The 21635-nt window shown below is 42.1% G+C and overlaps 1 protein-coding gene across 13 annotated transcripts in view; it reads right to left on the bottom strand.

The window, feature by feature from the left end:
- Window positions 1-21635, bottom strand: part of IKZF1 (IKAROS family zinc finger 1) — a 99302-nt gene that overhangs the window by 67709 nt on the left and 9958 nt on the right. For 4 of the 13 annotated variants that reach the window (XM_064366679.1, XM_064366678.1, XM_012458762.2 and 1 more), the window contains exons 2-3: window positions 16913-16966; window positions 8732-8851 (exon numbers count right to left, since the gene is read on the bottom strand). In XM_064366679.1, coding sequence (XP_064222749.1) covers window positions 8732-8851; window positions 16913-16952 — 160 coding nt within the window. In that variant the 5' untranslated portion in view covers window positions 16953-16966. Of the gene's footprint in view, window positions 1-8731; window positions 8852-16912; window positions 16967-17450; window positions 17760-21635 lie in introns of those variants that run through there. The other 9 variants (XM_064366682.1, XM_012458810.2, XM_012458785.2 and 6 more) reach the window with 9 other exon arrangements.

Raw genomic sequence — 21635 nt, forward strand, 5'->3', positions numbered from 1 at the left:
TGCTCCACTGCTTCCAGCTGTGGCAACCACATGGCTTTGCCAACCAAGCTCTCTCCGGGACCCTGTGGGCCTTGCCAGACTGGCCACAAGCTGCTCCCTCTCCACCTTTTGTTTTAATCACCAAGGAATTGAAAGCTTTTTGTTGGGATCAGTGAGTCAGGGCTTCTCCCTAAGCCACCTGCTTAACAGGGATGTCTGACATGGAGCATGCCAAAATGCAGATGATAACGTCAGCGCGGCTGCCCGAGACGGCGGTCTATGCTGTGCTCCTCTGGGTCAGGCTTCACAGACATGACAGCCAGGATCGGGGGAATGCCCTCACCTCACAGTGCAGGAATGGCAGAGCCACATACCAGGGCCAACAGCTAGGAAATGACAGAGCTGGGCCTGCCTATCCACATGGCCTACTCCCGGGCACAGCAACACCCTGTGGCTCAGCTGCCACATGCATGTGCACACATACACCACAGGCACACCACACATGCCATACACATATAACACACATACACACCACACATCCCATACACACACCACACACCACACATCCCATACACACACCACACACCACACATCCCATACATACACACCACACACCACACATCCCATACACACATCCACACCACACACCCCATACACACATACATGCCATGCATCCCCTACACATACAACGTACCACACATACACACCACACATCCCATACATACACACATACACACATCCCATACACATACAACACACATACATACCACATCCCATACACACACACATACCATGTATCCCATACACATACAACACACATACACATCATACACCACACATCCCCTACACATACAACGTACCACACATACACACCACACATCCCATACATACACACATACACACATCCCATACACATACAACACACATACATACCACATCCCATACACACACACATACCATGTATCCCATACACATACAACACACATACACATCATACACCACACATCCCCTACACATACAACGTACCACACATACACACCACACATCCCATACATACACACATACACACATCCCATACACATACAACACACACACATATCATACACCACACATCCCACATACATACACACCACACATGCACACCACATATCTCACACACATACAACGCACCACACATACACACCACACACTCCATACACACTTGCACACCACACACCACACATCCCATACATATACACACCACACATGCACACCATATATCTCACACACATACAACGTACCACACATACACACCACACACTCCATACACACTTGCACACCACACACCACACACCCCATCCATATACACACCACACATGCACACATCTCACACACAATGCACCACACATACACACCACACACTCCATACACACTTGCACACCACACACCACACATCCCATCCATATACACGCCACACATGCACACCACATATCTCACACACATACAATGCACCACACATACACACCACACACTCCATACACACTTGCACACCACACACCACACATCCCATCCATATACACGCCACACATGCACACCACATATCTCACACACATACAACGCACCACACATACACACCACACACTCCATACACACTTGCACACCACACACCACACATCCCATACATATACACAGCACACATGCACACCACATATCTCACACACATACAACGCACCACACATACACACCACACACTCCATACACACTTGCACACCACACACCACACATCCCATACATATACACACCACACATGCACACCACAGCTCACACACAATGCACCACACATACACACCACACACTCCATACACACTTGCACACCACACACCACACATCCCATACATATACACACCACACATGCACACCACATATCTCACACACATACCTACCACATCTCATATACATATACATACCACACATCCCATACACACATACACACCACACATCCCATGCAAACATACATACCATATACACCACATATACTCACCACACATCCAATGCACATATATACACCACACCCCACACATCCTGCAGAAATATACACATCATGTGCACACACACCACGCATACACACCGTATATCCCATACACATATATGCACTATACACCACACATCCCACACACACACACACACCACACACTACAAATTCCATGCCCACACACACCACATATACACACCACATATCCCATACACACATATACACCACACACCACGCATCCTGCACAGTATACATACACATCACATATCATATACACATATACACACTACACACCACACATCCCATACACATATACACAACACACATATACACTAAACATCCCATTCATATACACACATCACACACATACACATCCCATATACATATACGCAGCATAAACATATACACCTCACATACATATACACACAGCGCACACATGCATGCACACACAAACATATACATGCACACCACATACAACTACATGCATAAACACACATGTACGTACAGATACATACACATGCCACACACAAACACACATATATATACATCATACACCACATATACCCCCCACATATATACAGACACTTGCACACACAAGACACATTTACCACATGCACATATACACAAATACACACACATCAATTTCAGTTTTCCAAGGAAAGTGATTAAACTTCTGCTGTCTGATCTCACTGGTCTATTCCAAAACCTAGTACAAGATGATATCTGATATAGCACAAAAGTCACTTACTTTAATCTAAAGTCAAAGCTGTCATGAGGTTCTGTGGAAGACATCGTGATCCCTAAACATTCTGAACTTTTTGACAAATTAGCAGTCATAAAAAACCTACCCAAAAGGCAAACTAGAAGATTGTAAATTAAAATTTACTTTGAAATGCAAAGCAATGAACCTGTTACATGATAGCCTCTCTTGTCGAACATGGAAAAGCTTAGAGATGGGCAGATTATTTTGTGATGCTATATCTCGTGTTTGGGGAATTTGAAAAAGAGGAGGTTTCCAACTGGCATTTTCTGGTTTGGATATGTTCGTGCTGACACTACCTGCTGTCTTCACAAGCCATTCCAAGATAGAGGTAGTAAATTGCAAGATGAGTAACACAGAATTTTCAAAATTTGCTCTATGGACCACTGAATAATAATTCAACTATGAAGGGGGAAAGGAACTAAAAAAGCAAGGTGAACAAGAATCCAAACAATATGCTTTCAGTTATTCCTTAAAGAAGAAGAAAAAAGAAAACCTGAAAGCCAATACTCCAGCCACTTGAGCTCGGCAAATAGTTCTCGGCTTGAGACTTCTCTCACATTTGAATATGCTTGAGCTCAGCTGCAGCTAATGTTCAGATGTTGCTAGATAATATTTCTCCCCAGCTAAAATGGGGTTTATCGGTTCAGAAGAGATGCATTTCGCAGATAAAAACAACTTCCTCTAGCTGCTGATTAGATAAGCAGGCTCCGCATCCGTGCTCAAAAGCCTGCTGCCCAATCTCCAATTAGACCAGAGCAGCTGCTTTCTTTCCATGGTGAAAGCTGTCCCCAGCACCGCTCCTTCCCTCCCAGGCTGTAGAGGACTGTTACCACCATTTGTCTACCCCCTAGTACTGTGCTGGTCTCCTGCCTGACACTGTAAAATGAAGGGGAGATCTGGCAACAGAATAGCCAATTAAAAATATAGTAATCCTCTTATAATTCCCACTGCAGTCCTAGAACTCAAGGCTGAGTAAAGAAATTTTCACTTCGATTGAATGAATTTAAAAAAAAGATTTATGCTTTTACACACTCAATCATTTGTTCTGTTGTCCAGGGGGAAAATATCTAGATTTTTTTTCAACTGTTTTTTTTTCAGTTGTGCTAGGGTAAATCAAATACTGTTCAAACTATTCAACGTGAAGAACCTAAATTGTACCGATTCAGTTTCTCTCAGGGCGCCTAGAGCCTGTGCCTCTGAACCACACTGTGAGATTCAAGCTGAAATAAACCGCTCGTGAAATCATAGTGATCTCCTTACAACTTGAGGAGCTGGCTGCTCCAGTGTACAGAGCCAAAGAAGCACATTCTAGAACGTACCGGGGCATATAGAAATATACATTATCTCCCTATATTCAAACTCACGTTTCCTCCCACCTGAGTAACTACTGCCTGAGGTTGTCCCGATTAGCAAGTCATTTAGTAGGCCCTGTCCCAGGCCCATAGGGGCCTCCATCCTTCCTCCTTGCACGAATTCAACCAACCCATCTCTGCTTACGTCAGTCATGGTCCCAATTCAGTTCTACAGCATCCCTGTGCCTCTGCCCTGCGTTTTTTTCTTCAGTTTTACTCTAAGCCCTAAATTAGCCTGTCTTCTTTCTCTGGGGCAGCCATCCCATTTTCTAACCTGGAATCTTTTTTCTCTATCCTCTGGTCTTTTGTTCCTCTGTTCCACCCACCCAAATACCTCCCCTGCTGCCTGAATTCATGGGGGAGGAATGCCCTTACACCTCCAGACCTGTGTGCTTGTCAACAGAATCCTAGTTGAGGAACCATGGTTAATTTAGGACATGGAAATGTGTACAAGAGAGAAGTCAGTAACTGGCAAAAAGGGATGTATAGAGAAGGAGGGAAAAAATGGAGGTATTACTGAATAAGAAAATAACTAAGCTGTTACTTTTCTCATCCAAAACACTTATCTGCTCTCCAGACTCCAACTCTGACATAATTCCTAAATGAAACACTTTTAAGAGCCCCTGCTCAAAGAGTTTTCAGAATAAGCCTGAATTCATGTTTCTACTTTTCTAGTATGTGTGCCATGGCTGACTGAGTAAATTGGGGGTTGCCTGAAGAGGTCACTGAGTGCATGCTCAGCTTGAAACAGTTTCAGACACAACCACTTCAGAGAGGTGAGAGTTCTCTAGTTTTTAAAAAGACCACTTCAGAAGAACAAGCTAGAGTCTCATTAAATAGACCATTCTGATGACTAAATCTCCTCTTGCCAAAAGGATAGTCAAGACTACATCTCTCTCCTTTAAGTCTAACTTAAATTCACCAAGCAGCACTTTAAATCCTTTGTTTTTAGGCCAATTCATGGCTGCAGGGCTGTTCTCCCTCCTGGCTCTGTCTCCTTCTCCCCAAACTTATACACAAACCTAGAATGTTCCTTCCACATTGAATAAGCAATGAGGTGTGAAACCATTACTTGCTTATTCTGGGAGTGACTCACCAATCAGTATATCCTCACACCCTCATCACAGGGGACCGATTTCCACCATTCCCATCAATTTGTTTATCAATATGGTCTGTTATCCTTGTTGAGATTAGATTTGTCTAAAACTGAAGGATGCCAGTGGTCATAACAGCTCACGGCTTTCCAAAAGCATTCCTTGTCTCTTTCTAAAGAAGACATCCTTGTAATCTATTATTAGCAAATAACTTTCCACCTTTATTTTTTTCATCTTTTAGCCTCTCACCATTTCTCCTTGAAATTTCAACAGCGACAGCCGGCTCGACTTGGTCAGGTGGGGCTGTCCTTTGGTCTTGCCCTATTCTAACGAGTTCCTCCTTTCTCTTCTGGCTGTTTTCAGTGTGCTTATTCTTTGGACCCTTTTTTTTTAAAGTAAGAAATCCTTTTTCTATCCTTGGTGTTACATGGTCACCTATTCTCTCCCTTTTCCCAACCGAAGCTCCAGCAGTTTCCTTTACCCTTCTCATAAATCTCTGAAATTTCTGTCTTGCACAAATTGCACTTCTTTTCCTGTCCTTTTTACTTTGTGTCTTTGCTACTCTGACATGGGTTCAGTTGCTACTGCTACCTTCAAAAGAGGAAACTGAGGCTCAGAGAAGAAAAGCCTTGCCAGAAGCTCCAGGCCAGGGAGGAGGGGGCCCGGACCTGTCCCTTCCGAGGTGTGCCTTACCCACACGGCACTCTCCAACCCCGATGCTCACCCTGCACTTAAGCAACTCCACTTCCTCCTGCCGGCCCCATGGCTTCTGTCCCCGGGGAGGGCTGTCTTCTCATTTCCTGCTGTGCACTCTTTACAGTCCTTTGCTCTGATGACTTATTCCCATGGAATAATTTGATGAAATATAGTACCCAGTTTATTTCCTTTATCCACGAATTTCCTTACCTTTTTATATTGCTTCCTAATGTTCTCTACATACTTGATTTATTTAATGCTATACACTACAAATTAATGAACAGCCTGTCACCACATACGAAAGCCGGCTGGTTTCCTTCCAGAACCATCGAGGGTAGTCTCTAACTCAGCTCTGTGAAGAGCCCTCTCTTCCCTTCATGTCTCCTGGGCGCTTGAGTCTTGTGAGATCCTCTCCCTCCCTCACTTCCTCTTCTCAAGCCTGTCCTTTGTGTGGTGCCCAGTTTGTCGTGCAGGCCTTCATATTTTTTGCTTTCTTTGCAGTAACCCATCACTCCTATCCTCCAGCTCCCATCCTCCAGCTGCAGTAACCCATCCTCCAGCTCCACTGAGAAGCATTCATTCTCCCATTCTCCTAAATCATCTCAGTGCCCAGGTCACATGGCTGTCCCTACCCATCCACAGGGCTGCATCAACTGCTATTTACAAGCCAAGCAAAGAGGTTTTCCAGGGCTTTTTAATTTCACAATTTTGAAGTCATATTTTCTCAACTTCATCCTGAAGAAAAAGTAGACTGAAAATCATGTCAAACATGATAAAGGGTAGGGTCAGAGTCTTTGGGCAATTACAAACCTGCCCCTGACTCCAAGGTGATGCCTGTGCTGGGTGCAGCTAGGACCAAGGGCGGGACTCTGAACCAAGAGACACAGCTCTGGGAACTTGTCAGTAATGCCAACCAGGTGCTGGGTGATCGCCCATCCAGGAAAACCTACCAACAATGTGAAGTCCATAAGGGACAGGATACTGACACAGTTTTGAAGGCATGTGTGCTAGTCTTCACTCTCCAGGAATCAGCCTGACTTTCAGTTCTCTAAAGGATGCCCCCAGCCACGATGGCTCATAGCCTCTAAGGGCAGCTGCAGGGATTCCAGGGAGAACCCATATCTTTCTCCACAGTGACCCAACCCGGCGTCCTCACTCTGACATCCAGACTCTCATTTACATGGTTAGTGGGTCATTTATTCTGGCTCAGTCCCTGAGCCTCTCTGTATTCTCAGGCAGGGTGTGAGCATCTGTTTGCTCCTGTGTTAAGCAGGGAGAACAGTACCCTTGGCGCTGGGTGCTTCAGGGACTAAACAAGTCAGGTAACATCACCCTCCAAATGGCTATTCCTGCGCCACTTTTGCAAACTTTTATCATATCTATGTACTACTAGTGACTTAATGTTTTCATTTCATTTGATTTTTTAACTTATATAAATATGTTTTCAAAGGAACCCTTATAACGGTACAGTGTATGGTAAAACCAGTATCACTTGCAATACATAGAAGATAATCTCAAAAATAAAAACCTGAGTTGAAATCAAACATAATCATTTGCGTCCCAACGTTGGAAAGCCCTGAAATGATATATGTATCTTTCTTGGGTAGAATAGAGCTGATGAGCCACAAGTTCATTTCTCTTCCCCTCTGCTTTCTTGCTTATCGTAGCCATTTTCCTATAGGGTAAAATAATTCATAAATGTACCTGTTTTCTGGAATCATCTACACCAAATGGCTTTAGCCACTATCTTTATCTGTTTGTGTCATTAACTGTACTGCTGAGTTAAAAAAAAAGAACCATTATACCTAGTCTACTTGGTTTCTAATACACATAAAAAACATATAAAGTATGTTTTCTATACATGTCGATAAAATTCTCAGTTATCGCAATTTCCCATTATTACACTAGGATGTCCTACAGGCAGACAGTGAGGTGATTTGTATAAGCCTGAGAATTTTACACCCATGTTCCCTCCTTGGCTATGGGGGCTTATGTAGCTGACCCACATTGATCCAGTCTACCTCATTTTACCTGTATGTCCTTCATGATACTCTTTTGTGTTAATAGATGGCTCTCAGTATCATGGCTTTTTGTCTTTTGAAAGAAGAAAACAGGTATTCCAAGGAACTGTTGACTCATTAGCTCATGAGAACATGGTATAACTGAATTTCTGACTAGTCTTTGAGTCAGAAATTCGGTTCAATTCTGACTCTGTCATTTGACCTTGGTTAATTAACTTCTCTCAGTCTTTGATTTCTTGAAATAAAGCGGGTGGGTGAAGCGTTCCAAACACAGACTGTCGCATGTGTAAGTTAGCCAGTGGACTTGCACATGATGCTTCCATACATACATTTTATGGAAAAGGCATGTAAATCTGTGCTTAGATTTTTTTCTAACATTTAAAAATTACCATTTATGAAACTTTCTATTTTCAGTTAAATCTGAAATGTAGGAACTAGGGATTAGAGGGATAACACAAAATGGCCAGATGTGGCTTCTTCTAACCCCAAACACTGAAACACTATTGCCAAAACACAATCCATAACATTCGATATTCCTGAAAGGGCAGTGAGGACAGGGGACAGTAACAGAGACGAATCCCTGGGGAAGACTGCTCCTCCACTCGGACATTTTATGGGGTGTGTGTGGCTCTCACGGTCAAACTGGCCTGTGAGTGTCCATCCTCCCACATAGCAGAGGACCCCCATCCTGCCGATCTCTGTGCCATATTTCTCTAATATGCCAGTTGAGGGAACACAATGGATAAAATGACTTGCATCCAAATACAAAGAGATAAAGGTTTCACAAGCATGGAGGTGGCTGGTGACCCACTTACCCACAACTCTGTCACTCTTGGAGCTTTGCTGTCCTCCCGAGGTGGTGGAGAGGTCCTCGGGGATCGGCATGGGCTCATCGCCCTCATCTGGAGTATCACTTACAGGGGGGCTTTCCTTCCCTGAGGATAAAGAAGGAGCTTGAGTCTTGGGCGTTCATTGTCAAGGTGCCTGGGCTTCCCCTTGGCTTGGCTTGAGAGGGTGGTATGAGGTGGCAGGTACTGGGTGGAGCCAGTGCTTTCTCTGCTGAGATACAAATACCTTTTTCTTTTTGTAAAAAAAGTCACTGCTCCTCACACAAAACAAATGAGAGAACCCAGATGTGCAAAAGGGAAGAAATAAAATCACCTGTAATCCCAGACACTGCCAATCTTAAAATCACCTCTATATACTATAAATAATATGAGATGACATATTTTCTTCTACAAAATAAATTAGATTTTAGACATTCTCAGAAACATATTTCCATGCTAGGGGCCATATTTCCATAGTTTGATTCATAACGGGTACACTAGGATTTATTTAAATTCTTTTCCTATTTTGGAGCTCATATTGTGTTCTTTTTTTTATTATTAAGCAACACTGTAATGAACATCCTAATAGCCAATCTTTGCTCATATCCCTAACAATCACCACAGTATAAATAGCTAGACGTTTTATCACTGCATCAAAAGGCATGTATAGTTTTAAGGTTCTCCCTATCTTTTGTCAACTTTCTCCCCTGTAAGCTTGTTCCAATTTACCCTCCCACCCCAACTACCCCAATGAGCTTGTCGCGCCACACCTTCCTATCAATTTGTGTTTGACGACACCAGAGTAGGTACGCTGCTTAGAGCCATACATTCTGCTATCTGCTCACTTTCTTTTCAAGCGCCAGTGAATATCTTACCAGCTGCTTAGTTAGACTTAACTTGGTGGGGAGCAGAAGACTGAACAGAGAATGGAAGGGAACCCCATGCCCACTGGAAAAATGACTCCTTCTGCATGCAAAGGGAGTCGGCCAACACAAATTCTTTTCTTTGAAATAGGAAAATAAAACACAATCCACATAAATACAAAAATTGCTTATACTATACAAAGTAGGATTTAGAAAATGAAATTGGGTTTTACAGAATACCTATATTATTTTGACTGGATTAGAATTAAATTGGACCAGAGGCTCTGGCAATGTGGAATCGCTCCTACTCTGAGGAATCCAACCTTCCTTGGGAAGCCATGACTAGTAGAAAATGCTTTTTTTTTTTTTTCCATTGAAGCTGCAACTCCTATAGCTTCTGCCATTCCAATCTAACTTAAACTTGAGGTGAGACACAACCCACATGCAAGAAACAGATGATGTGAACTAATGCTGTATAGCTAGGTGTGGAAGACTGTTTTAGATGAAGGTCCTGAAGAAGTCTAATGAAATGGCAACAGCCTGGCAGTGTGTGTCTGCTGACTGAGCTAGCAACAGGCAAAATGACATGAACACAGAGACAAAGCTAGATTTTTAAGAGTGTGTGCAAATGATAAACCAAGTATTAAAATGTCTGAAAAATATGAGTAGGTACTGTGTGCAATGTTCTTGCTTGTTTGAATAAACCTCCCAGAAGAGTAACACCAGCATTTCAGTTGACTGGCAAGACCAGTAAAATCATCCTCAGTATATAAAACAACCCTTACTGGAATATTTAAAATAGAACCTGCACAGGCACCAAGCCTATGCTCTGGGGAATACTACTTCACTCTCTAGAAAACAGACATCACAATTTAATATTCCAGCTTAACTGTAATTACCACAATTGGCATATTTTCAGAAAGAGCATTATTCGGTATATTTGGATAGCCAATACAAAATGAATAGTTAAAGATGGAGCAGGATTATAAGAATTTCCCAAGGAAAAACAAACGCAAGAGAGACATTGATTGAATGTCCTCATGTTATGTTAAAGCCTTGGAAATGTACATTAAGTCATTACTATTTTCATGCTATAAATAGAAAAATTTTAAAGTGACAATTGCTAAATATCTTAGTGTTTTCACCTCTTTCATAAATGGGGAAAAACTCCACATAGGAGAACACAGGAGGTAAATGAACCACCTGACAACTCTTATTTTTGTGTAAGATGTCTTCCTAGAGCAATGATGTTCAAACTTCCAGGACTTCAGGAAGAGGAAGCTTTTTTCTGTGGGGCGGGGGGCAGGGGGTAAGAATAACAAAATAATCTTACACAGAACTTTAATATATACACAACAGGTCTTCTGTGTAAAGTGGGGACCTTGCAATTTGGGGAGGCAGGAACCTACGGCATTTCCCTTCTTGAAGACCTGCTAAAGTACCTTCATAGAAATGACCATGGAGCCTCCAGGCCTGACATGCTATCCCAATGAGTAAATGTGTACAGAGCGTGTCCGGTGTGCACGTGTTTCATGATTAACTAGCTGTCATCGTTATGGGTGGGGGTGGGAGGTTGGGAAACTAAACTTTATTGACTCTTTTCCTCCTATGGCTTTTCCTTGTGATCACGCTGGAGCACTGAAAGATGCTCTGAGACGCCCTTAGGTGCATGGCGCCCTGGAACCAAAAGAGGATCATAAAGAATCAGGAGTTACTCAGTGAAGGAACACCATCCTTTCTGCTCAGTGCACGCTAAAATACATCCAAATAACTCCTACTTTTTCCAAAAGAATTAAATGCTGTGTCTATGAGAGAAGAGGATCCCCTACAATTTGTTGAGGATGGTTCATAATAACAGGTGTGCTTCTTAAGAATTACATCTGCCTTCAGTTCCTGCACTGAACTAAATGTCAGTGCTCCGCTGTCCCTGATCTTGCATCTCAGGACATTTATTTTTTTCAACATGGGGGAGGAAAAGGAATAATGAAACAGTAGGGATCGCAATTCCAAAATACCATGGGTCAGCCTGATCAATAGAAACTCTCTATGCAGAAGAAACCACATGGGGAGAAGGGAGAATAAACAATCAGCCTTGGTACATATAGGGGCATCTAGTAAAGAGTCAGAACTGGATGGGCGTGAAGTGAGATATATTCACATGCTCACCAAGGGCGCTGCGTTAATTCAAGCTCGCCTTGCCTCAACTCCGTGATAGTTCTTAAGAGGTTGTCTGATTTGCCTAAAAGCCCCAAAGTGTGAGTCCAGGCTGCTGAGACTTTCATCCCTCATGTGAGCCTCTGTACCCAGGGCCCCTCATCGTCTGTGACAGCTGAGGATCTCCATGATGAAAAGTTATCACTTCATGAAACCTGTCATAACAGGCACAGTATTTTTATGCATTGACTTTAAATGAATTTGTCTGGTTAACCATTTAGAATGTAAAATTATGCAAAGGTTAAAAAACACTAAAAAATAAGTGATTAAATCAAGCCAACACATCTCAAATACTAACACACAGTGACTACACGTTAGTTGACCCAGGACATAATTTTGGCTTTTTGCCTTCACCAATTAGTTGTAAGACCAATGGGAACATGAGACTGGTCACCTTTTTAAGACTCATTTCCTCAAGTGGAAAAAGGAGACTGAAAAACATGATTTTGGTCTATCTCACATGGTTGCGGTAAAGATAAAATAAAAATAATGTGCATGGACTCTAATATGCTAAGTAAGCTTATGGCATTATTTGGTAAACTATGTGCACACAGAAACATAAGGCATGTATTTCACCAAGCTCCCAGCAAACACACAGAGACGGAGATAGCAAGACATCAAGTGTTTAAACAGAATAATTTAGAAGATGCCATACAATTCACTTATTTAGAAAAATGAAATAACCTTCTGGCTAAATTACAAAAATAAAAATTTATGTTTAACTTACCTATGGCCTATGTTTCAAATAAAGCATTACCTATGAGAAGTGTTTTGGGAAAACTGAGTGAGATATTGCACAATTAGCTTATAAACTGTAAGCAAATAATTTATCAAGTAAATTATAATTCACTCCACAAAGTTCTGTGATCCCCCCCACCCAAATGCATTCGGATTTATTATATACAATTGCCCAAGGGGGCACAATTCCCTGGGTAAATATAAGCTCAAAACATAGAATCTCAACTCTATAAGTAGTGGAGGAGCTTGAACTCTAGGGTCCAAGTAGGGATCACACCCCAGAGTCATCTCTGACTCCCTACTGGACTTGTGGTCAGTTACTTAAATTCTCTGGGTCTCAGTTCCCTGCAAGTTGGAGATGATAACTGTGTTTTCTTCTGTGGGACTTTGTGAGTTTGAAATGAGAACTTCGTGTAAGTTTGGTAAATACAAAGCATTCAATCAATGTGATTTACTATGCTTAACTAGATCAAATATTGCCATTAACACTGTAATATATACAAACATTCTTTACCTAAGCAGATTATATATATCTAAGGGTGTACTTCTGGTTTCCATATCCCAACAAAACTACAAATAGCATTAAGTAAAAATCCAATATGTATTTAGGGTCAGAGGTGCCAGAGGAACCTTAGAGATCAACTGGCTCAAGTCCCTCCTGTTATAGATAATACTACAGTGGTCCAGGAGGCAAAGATAACTGTCTCAGTTCCCATCGTGGGAGGCAGAGATGGGATGCTGATGCAAGTCTCTCAGCTCCCATATACTTCACTTTCCCACTGGCTGACTCTTTCTTTAGAAACCAAACCAAAAAATAATGCAGAGTTATAACACATATTTTGGAAAGATGGCCAAAAACACAAAGAAAGGAAAAATATGCTTTACCCAAAAATTATGAGCTGTGCCCTAAAGGGTACCCTGCTTTAGATATGCTCTCCTCCAAGTCTATCAATAGCATTTTCTCAATACCCTGTGGATTCAAGTCACTAAACACTTATGGAGTGTCTACTACTACACATCTGCAAGACACAGTAAGCCAGGACACAGCCCACATTTAGGATAAATCTCAAGGAACAAAGAACTCAGCGCTTAAAAAGAAAAACAACAACAACAAAAAACAGATATTAAGTCTTTATCTGTTTATCAAGCATTTCACATATATTAGGTTGAATCCTATGAAATTGCTGATACTTAAATACTTTATGGGAAAAGAGGATGATTCAGTAACATATTCCTGAGATTTCTTATCAAGAATGTCAACTCCTATTTGGTTAAATGTACATCCTTATTCCGATTTTAGAAATGAAAAACAAATACTGGTTTTAACTGGAGAAGCAGAGACGAAACTCCAAGAAGTAGAAAAAGTATCCTTTAATTCTTTCTAAAAGTGACATGACTCTTTGAGTGCTCTCATCACTATGTAGAGTACTCAAAGGCTAACAGAAATCAAAAGTACCATGAGTGTTTTAGAAATAGGAATTCCTTTGGTAAGTGTATACAAACTAAATTTCAGACCAAATCATTTCCAACAAAAAAAGAGTCTCCTTTTTCAGGAAGTCTTGTGTAATAAGGCCCCCATTCTTATCCCCACCCCCAGCTACTCTATCCTTTAAACAGTCAGAGTGCAGAACAAATCACTTATTTTGTATAGTAGTAGGGACCAGAAAACCACCAGAGGAAAATCAGGCTTTTGTTAGTTTTGTTACTAAGACCTGAGATCAGAATATTGAGTGGCTATTCCTTATAGAAACATTCTAGAGATGAATCCCTAGGCGTCAGCATTCAGCTTTGACTCTAGAATATCAGAGTGTAGAGCCCTGCATTGGCCAAAGGGGTTTCATTTTCTTCAAATGCGCCATGCAAAATACCAATTAGAAGCTACCCAAAGTGAAAGTGACAGGGAAAAGCAGAAGAGCAGAAACGATGAAAGCATCTTTTTGCCTCTGGAAATTTGTAATATCTTTGGGTTTTCTGACTCTATCACTTCTAGTCACAGTCAGAAAACCCAGTGAATGAGACCCTCTTGCATGAGTGAGGATCATAGTCCTCATGCACCAATGTTTCCTAGACCAGCTCTCCTAGGCTGCATGAGAGGTTGGCGAAGCCAACAGAGAGTTAAACTGCTTTTTGCTCCCCCATTTAACTAGTTTTTTGTCGTTGTGCTTTTTTGTTTAAAAAACAAAGTATGTGCTTAAGGAAAATAAATTCAAATAATGCTAAAAGGTAGAAGATGAAAAGCAAAGTTTTCCTTCTCCTCCTCCTCTTCCCTAACTCACCCACTTCCTTCTACCACCAATCTTCCAAGAGGAAGTCCAGAATTGTCCTAAGCATATGTGCAAGCATATGGAAAATGTGTATGTGTATGTAATTTATTTCCTTTTTAAAGAATGGGATCACACTTTGCATACCATCAAGAACCATGCTTTTGTCACTTTCACGTGTATTTTGGACTTCCTTTCATACTAGTTCATTCACATCCTCCTTATTTTTAAGAGCTGTATGTGGTAGTACACGTATGTACCATAGTTTTAAAATATTGATAACTGCTGCAATGAACAAATGCTTAAATGTTCTGTGCACTTGTGAGACTATACCTCTAAGGTAAGTTCTTCAATGCAAAGTTGATAGATTGTTGGATTTATACAATTTTAGTTTATACAGATAATCACAAACTTTTGGACACATTTCCACTTCTACCAACTGTACCACGAAGTGCCTGAACACCACATTCTAAAAGTTCAAAAGCCACATGTTCTCACTCATATGTGGAAGCTAACAAATGCTGCTGTCATCAAAGTAAAAAGTAGGACAGAGGCTACTAGAGGCTGGGAAGGGTGGGAGGAGGGGAAGATAGGGAGAGATTTGTTAAAGGAGATAAAATTACAGCTAGATAGGAGGAATAAGTTCTAGAGTTCTACACCGTTGCAGGATGACTGTAGTTAACAATAATATATAGTTTCAAACAGCTAGAAGGAAGATGTTGAATGTCCCCAACACAAAGATACATGTTTGAGACGATGTATATGCTGATTTACCTGATCCGATTACTATACATTGTATGTATCTCAACATCACTAAGTGCCCAATTATTTTCCAGGTACACAATTATTTTATGTCGATTTAAAAAATTTAAAAATTAAGTGAAAATATTCAATGATATACAAAGAGAATTACATAATTCTCATATGTGAGTTACACTTAAGATACAGAATATGAGAATTACATAAAGAATATGAAAATTATATTGTAATAAATATGAACCCTAACTCTAAGAGAAAAATAATCTAGCCTTTGTTTGTTCTTCGCATCTGGGAGAGTTAAAAGTCCAAAACCTAAAACATGAATAGAGTGGCTGAAGGAGCAATGGAGAGGGAGGTCTGTGATTGGTAGATCTATCTTCATTTCCATGGAACTCAGAAGATTCTCTCCTTCACCTTCTCCAGGGAGGCCAGCAAGCAGGGGAGCAGCCACACACTGGTCCTGATCTTCATCAGGAGCACTGACATGTGGAATCCCATAGAAACTTCAAAACACGAGGGCACTCAGCCAAGGCGAGATGCCACTGAGAGACTTTTCTTGAATAGAGGGCAGCCTCTGCGGCTGGCTGTGACCCCATGAGGCACGAAAATATGAAATACCAAAAACCCCAAAGTCCATGGAAGCTGCTACTGGGGCTGATGCCTCTGGATACAGGGCCAGACAGAAAGCTATCTTCCTCTGTCCATGCACTGGGGAACTGTGCAGTTTTGCTGGAATGGCTGGCGATCCATTCTCAGTACTGCCAAATGGTCAGTCTGTGACCCACCCTTAGGTTTTTCCCACTACAGACTTCTCCACTTCCTGAGTCTCCTGGATGAGAAAAGCTATGTCCAATATGACTTGAAAAGATATATGGCAAAGGGGAGCAATATTGTATCCACACTTAATGAACAAAAAGTCATGACCATGCCCAACAGTTATGTTTTTCAAGCTACTTTCTCCTTCTCTCTCTCTCCTTCTTCCTCTTCCTCTCTCTCTCTTTTTAAGTACCATCATCGGCATGTGTTTGGGTTTTAGGGCAGATCAATCAGCCATTTCTCCTTCCAACAGTACAAATATGTATTTAGCTCTTTCCATTTTTGTTTCCTGAGGTTTAATAGTAAAACTAATTTCTTCTTAAAACTTTCTGTTCAGCTTCTCAAAGTTGGATAATTTGTAACAGGTGAATGAAACACTCAGGCAAGTTCTATCATGGTCTTTTCTTTTGCAGAATAGCCCCTATTCCTCCCCCATGAGCACACCAAGCATCCTGACTTCTGGCCCCTGGGAAGCTTTTCTCATGAACTCCCCACACAGGTATCTCTTAAGGTCTCACCTGAAACTTGGGACATGTCTTGACCCTCATCAGCATCCATTGTCCTCAGGTTATCTGAGAAAGAGAGGAAGGGATTTTAGTTAAAAGCAAAAATACTAATAAGATATGAGAAAGAGAGAGAGAGATATAAAGAACTCCTATGCTATTTAACAACAAGGTTATCTAGCAAGAATAATGCATTTTTTTCCTCACATACTTGCCGGAGTATCAGACTGGCACAGACCTTGATCCTTTTAAAAACAGCATTACAAAGATTTATAAAAATATCATTACAAGCACAGGAGGACCAAATTTGTTATTTATTGTTAATTTCCTACTGCATAATAACCCAAAATGCAAACTGACTGCAACAAAATTAAGCAGAAAATTAAATGGCCCTGGGTCATTGTAGGCACAGAATTCATTCTCTTGGCTGATCCATAGTTATGTTCTTTCTAATTTACTGAGCATGCATCGATGAACCTTGAGTCAGCTTGGTGACACGCGTACAATCAGCAATCAAAAAACGAAGCAATTTGCTGAAGAATGTCTCATTTACCCAGGCAGGGCTGCATATCTGAGCAGCAACTGCACTACCTCCATCAATAATGAATACACCTCCAGCCTGGCAGATGGGCAATACGGGCGCTCCTGTCTTTGTCCCTCAATCTTTCTGGGCCCTTGCCTCAGCCTTCGCTAGCGCTCTTACACGGGGAGAAGTGAAGCTCACTACGGCAGCAAAATGAGCCCAGGAGAGGGCCCAAGCCTTCCTGTTTTGCTGACAGATGGCTGACTTCTCAGATTGGTTTAAATTAAAAAAAAAACAACTGGAAGATGCTGTCCTTCGGTGGTCACAGTGAATGTTCCACAAAGTGCACTACGAGCCATAGACACCAGGGAGAGAACCCCAGCATCAGTGGAGTAGAAACAAAAAGGTGTGCTGTGTGTTTCACACTTGGGGTCCTGGCCTACCACTCGGCAGTCTCAGGTGCCCCAAAGTGGATGCCAGCTGGCAGCTCCATGGATAAGAAAGCTGTGGCCAGCAGAAGGTGACCTCAAGGAAACTACTCATTTATGCTCTGGTAAATGATTTTCCGAAGAGCTCCTTTGCTAATCAGAAAACTGAGTCTATGTGTTGACTTTAAACCAGGTTGTTACCCAGTTCCCCTTTTTTTCTTGGCCACCTCTATCTCTTTGGTTCAGATGTGCGGATCTGAGCTGAGGCCTGCTTTCAGCAGAGACCTGAAAACTGATGTATGATTCAGGGACCTTACTCTCTCAATTAGGCTGAAAACTGTGTGGGTAGAAGTGTTATATATAATACGTCTATCACTCCACATATCTTTAATACCTTTTATGGTACATATGGAATATGTATTTTCAATTTCAGGAATATCAGTATTAGTCATGATGAGGATATACATGATAGTCACTTTTTCTGGATGGGAGGGTTTTTATCTATTTCTAAAAGTGGCACGAATTTTCAAGGTGGGTGTGTGGCTTAGGAGCACAGCCAGCGGCCACCGTACAGAAAATGTGTTTCAGAAACGAGAGTAAGCATCCTCCAGCACACGGAAGCCAGACACACTAGCCCAGACACAAGCATGTGACCAGCACAAGCACTACCAAAAAAGCAATACATCGAGAGTCTCAAATACCTTTACTGTTAAAAAAGGGAAAAGCCATGATGCTTCTGAAACTGTCAAAACAATGATAAAGAAACAAGATAGACTCAAATGAGAAAAATCTTTCTAATCACCATGCCGCACTAGTAGAAGAAGTTAGAACTTAGTGCTTTAGTTTTCTGAAGACATGTATGGTATTTTAATGTGGCCTATCACACGCCAGGTCTTAAATGCCTCTATATTGATTGGTGAAGCATGCAGAAGTTAAATCTTGTCACAGCAACTATACCAACAGGAAATTTTTAGAATGGTGACTTTAAACTTTTTGCTACATAAATGATATCATTTTTTACAACCTCTTTTAAAGGCAAGAAAATGCTCATAATTTCTACCACTTAGGACTACTAATTTCTTTTCTGTATATGTATTTATCTGTACTTTATAAAAAGAGGACACTAAACAGATTACAAATACACTGCTTTAAAATATTTTTTAACTTAATACTATATATATCTTTTTATTTAACAAATATACATCAGCAGCAGCATTTTATTGGCTACACACTACTCAACTCATTTATACAACCAATGCCCTATTGTTGCATACTCGTTATTTTCAATTAAAATTAAAAAAAATATATTTCCTAAGGCACAGTCAAGGCTCTTCCATCTAAGCACCATGGGCAAATGCCCTTCTAGTAGTAGAATGTGGCCTGAACCCCTGGGTTTCCTGCATGGAGACAGAGGTGATCGATGCTGAGTCCTCTGGACACACTGATCCTTTCAGGGGCTGAGATGTGAGAACAGTTTCAAGCAGGAATCCTGACAAACTGCCCTCGGCTGGTCCCCAGATCAAGCTCTGCTCTGTAGGAACCTCCTTCCTTTTGTAGTCATTTGCAAATAGTACAGGCACCAGTCTCCTGGAGGGAGCTGAGGGTGGGCAGCAGATCACACCACAGTGAGCACCTTCCTGGAGCAAGTTCAGTGTCAGCAGCCAAGTCTGCAGAGCCAGAGAGCTCTGTGTTTCCGCACATGGGCCTGCTGGGTGGGCATTTCCACTAGATGCCCTATCCCCACCTCCTGCCCCAGCATGGAGACCTGTGTTTCATAATCCACCTCACTTCCAAGTTCATACACAATCTCAACCACACTGCTTCTGATGGCAAGGGGCTTCATGGGCTTGTCAGTACAGTTGCTTGGGGGCTGGTGCTTAGGGGGTCTCTTTGCTTGGGGTGATGTTCACCAAAATTCTGAATGATTTCTGAATAAGGGGCCTCAAGTTTTCAGTCCGCACTGGGCCCTATGAATTCTGTGGCCTGACTCATCTGACATCATAAGGGATGAGCTGATGAGCTCCCGAAAACTTTCCCAGACTCCAAACTTGCATCTCTTAAGATGAAAAAGCAGTGACTTTTTCCGTAAAAGTGGCTTTGCTTCCAGAGAAAGGCTAAAGGAATAATCAAGCAATGGGAAAGTGTTTGAGGGAAAGAAAACGTGGCCTCTTCCAAGACAGCTTACAAAGGGAAGCCTGAAGTGTTCCGAAGGGCACTGAAGTCCCACCATGCTCCCTTGTCAGCACGTGCAGCACTTTGGCTGTGTAATTTACAAGCACTTAACGCAGCCCTTCTTCTCCCACACGGAAGAAACACAGTGTAAAGTAAAACATGGAATTTAAGATTGATATGGCCTCAGCTTAAAAGTGCTTACATTCAGTAAAAGGAGTTAATCACAAAAGCAAACTAATGGCGTGGTTTCACAAACTTTCACCTAAATGAAAAACTCAAATCAGTAGGTCTGTAAAGGGAGATGCCAGAAGGAATAATTATTTCACAGAAACAGACCACAGTTTTCTACTTTGCCTGGGAAATCCAAACAATTTCAGGCAAGAGCTAAAAGAATCAATAGTAGAAAATACAACAATATCAGCAAACTACCTTTCACCTGCACAGTTCTTATGAACATGAATGCTATTATTGTTTTCTAGGAGCACGCAGTTCTGAATCATGCACAAGGGGAAATAGATGCAGAGATAAGTGTAGGACCAACGTGACAGAAGCTGTCCATGGCTGCGCCTCAAGGAGCGGGGAGCAGATTCTGCAGTCACAAGCCACCACCCCCCGCTCCCACTCCGGATTGCCCACTGACTTGGGAGGTCCAAATCTCTGTCTTTCCTCTGTCTTCTGCATCTCTCCCTCCTACTACACCCACCTCCCATCTCTTTCTCTTTCTCTCCCTCCCTCCCTCCCTCTGTCTCCCTTTGTCTGAGAGAGACTGTCTCTCTCTCAGTCTCTCTCTGTCCTTCTCCTTTCTCTCCCTCTTTCTGACCAAACAGGACTTACTTTCCTAGTTTCAGTTGGAAACTGATAGCACACCCATAACTTTACAAAGGAGGAGCAGAAGCCAGACTAGGAGCCAGGCAAGCCAACAGCACAGGGGCCTCTTCCAGGCCGCGTGGGCGGTGCTGACTTACAGCCCCCGCTGACCCTGCGAGGTGTCCCTGGGGGACCTCAGGCCTGTCCTGAAACAGCTTCCTGGACCCTACCTTTCCTCCTACCACACTGAGGCGGGACTGGGACCTGGCTGTGTCCTGGGGAGAAACATCCAACAGCCCTGGGCAGTTGCTGCTTCCAGGTGAGGAGCCTTGGCAAGCCTGGCTGGGAAGTGAACTCATTCTAACTGCAGCACCCCAGAGGAGAATCTGGTCAGAGCTCTGTCGAGCCTGCTGGGGCCCCTGTGGAGGGTGATCTCAGGCCTCTGAGCTGCCTCCAGCTCCTCTCTGCTTTCTGACAGTGAATACCTCTCTTCACAGTGACACAAGGAGTCTCTTCCATAATTCTGACAAGCCGAGTCTAGACAAATGAGGTAAAAATGAAAATGCAGATGCCTGTCAAGAATCACAACTGTACTGCTTTCCTAACAGCCCAAATTTACGGCTGTTAAAAAAACCACTAAGTACACAGCATCCCAAAGTTATCGTACAAAGTACTGAGGGTGACTCAAAATTAGCCTGTTGGTAGCCCACAGTACTTCTACAAGCTTTAAAATAATTGTAGTTCTCTGAGACTTAAACAGCTGTCTAACAGTGTCTTTCTGTTAATTTGTTTTTAAGCAAATGCCTTC

This window comes from Aotus nancymaae, unplaced genomic scaffold (assembly GCF_030222135.1).
Source record: "Aotus nancymaae isolate 86718 unplaced genomic scaffold, 86718_ANA_hifiasm-v0.15.2.pri h1tg000065l, whole genome shotgun sequence".
Classification (NCBI taxonomy): Eukaryota; Metazoa; Chordata; class Mammalia; order Primates; family Aotidae; genus Aotus; species Aotus nancymaae.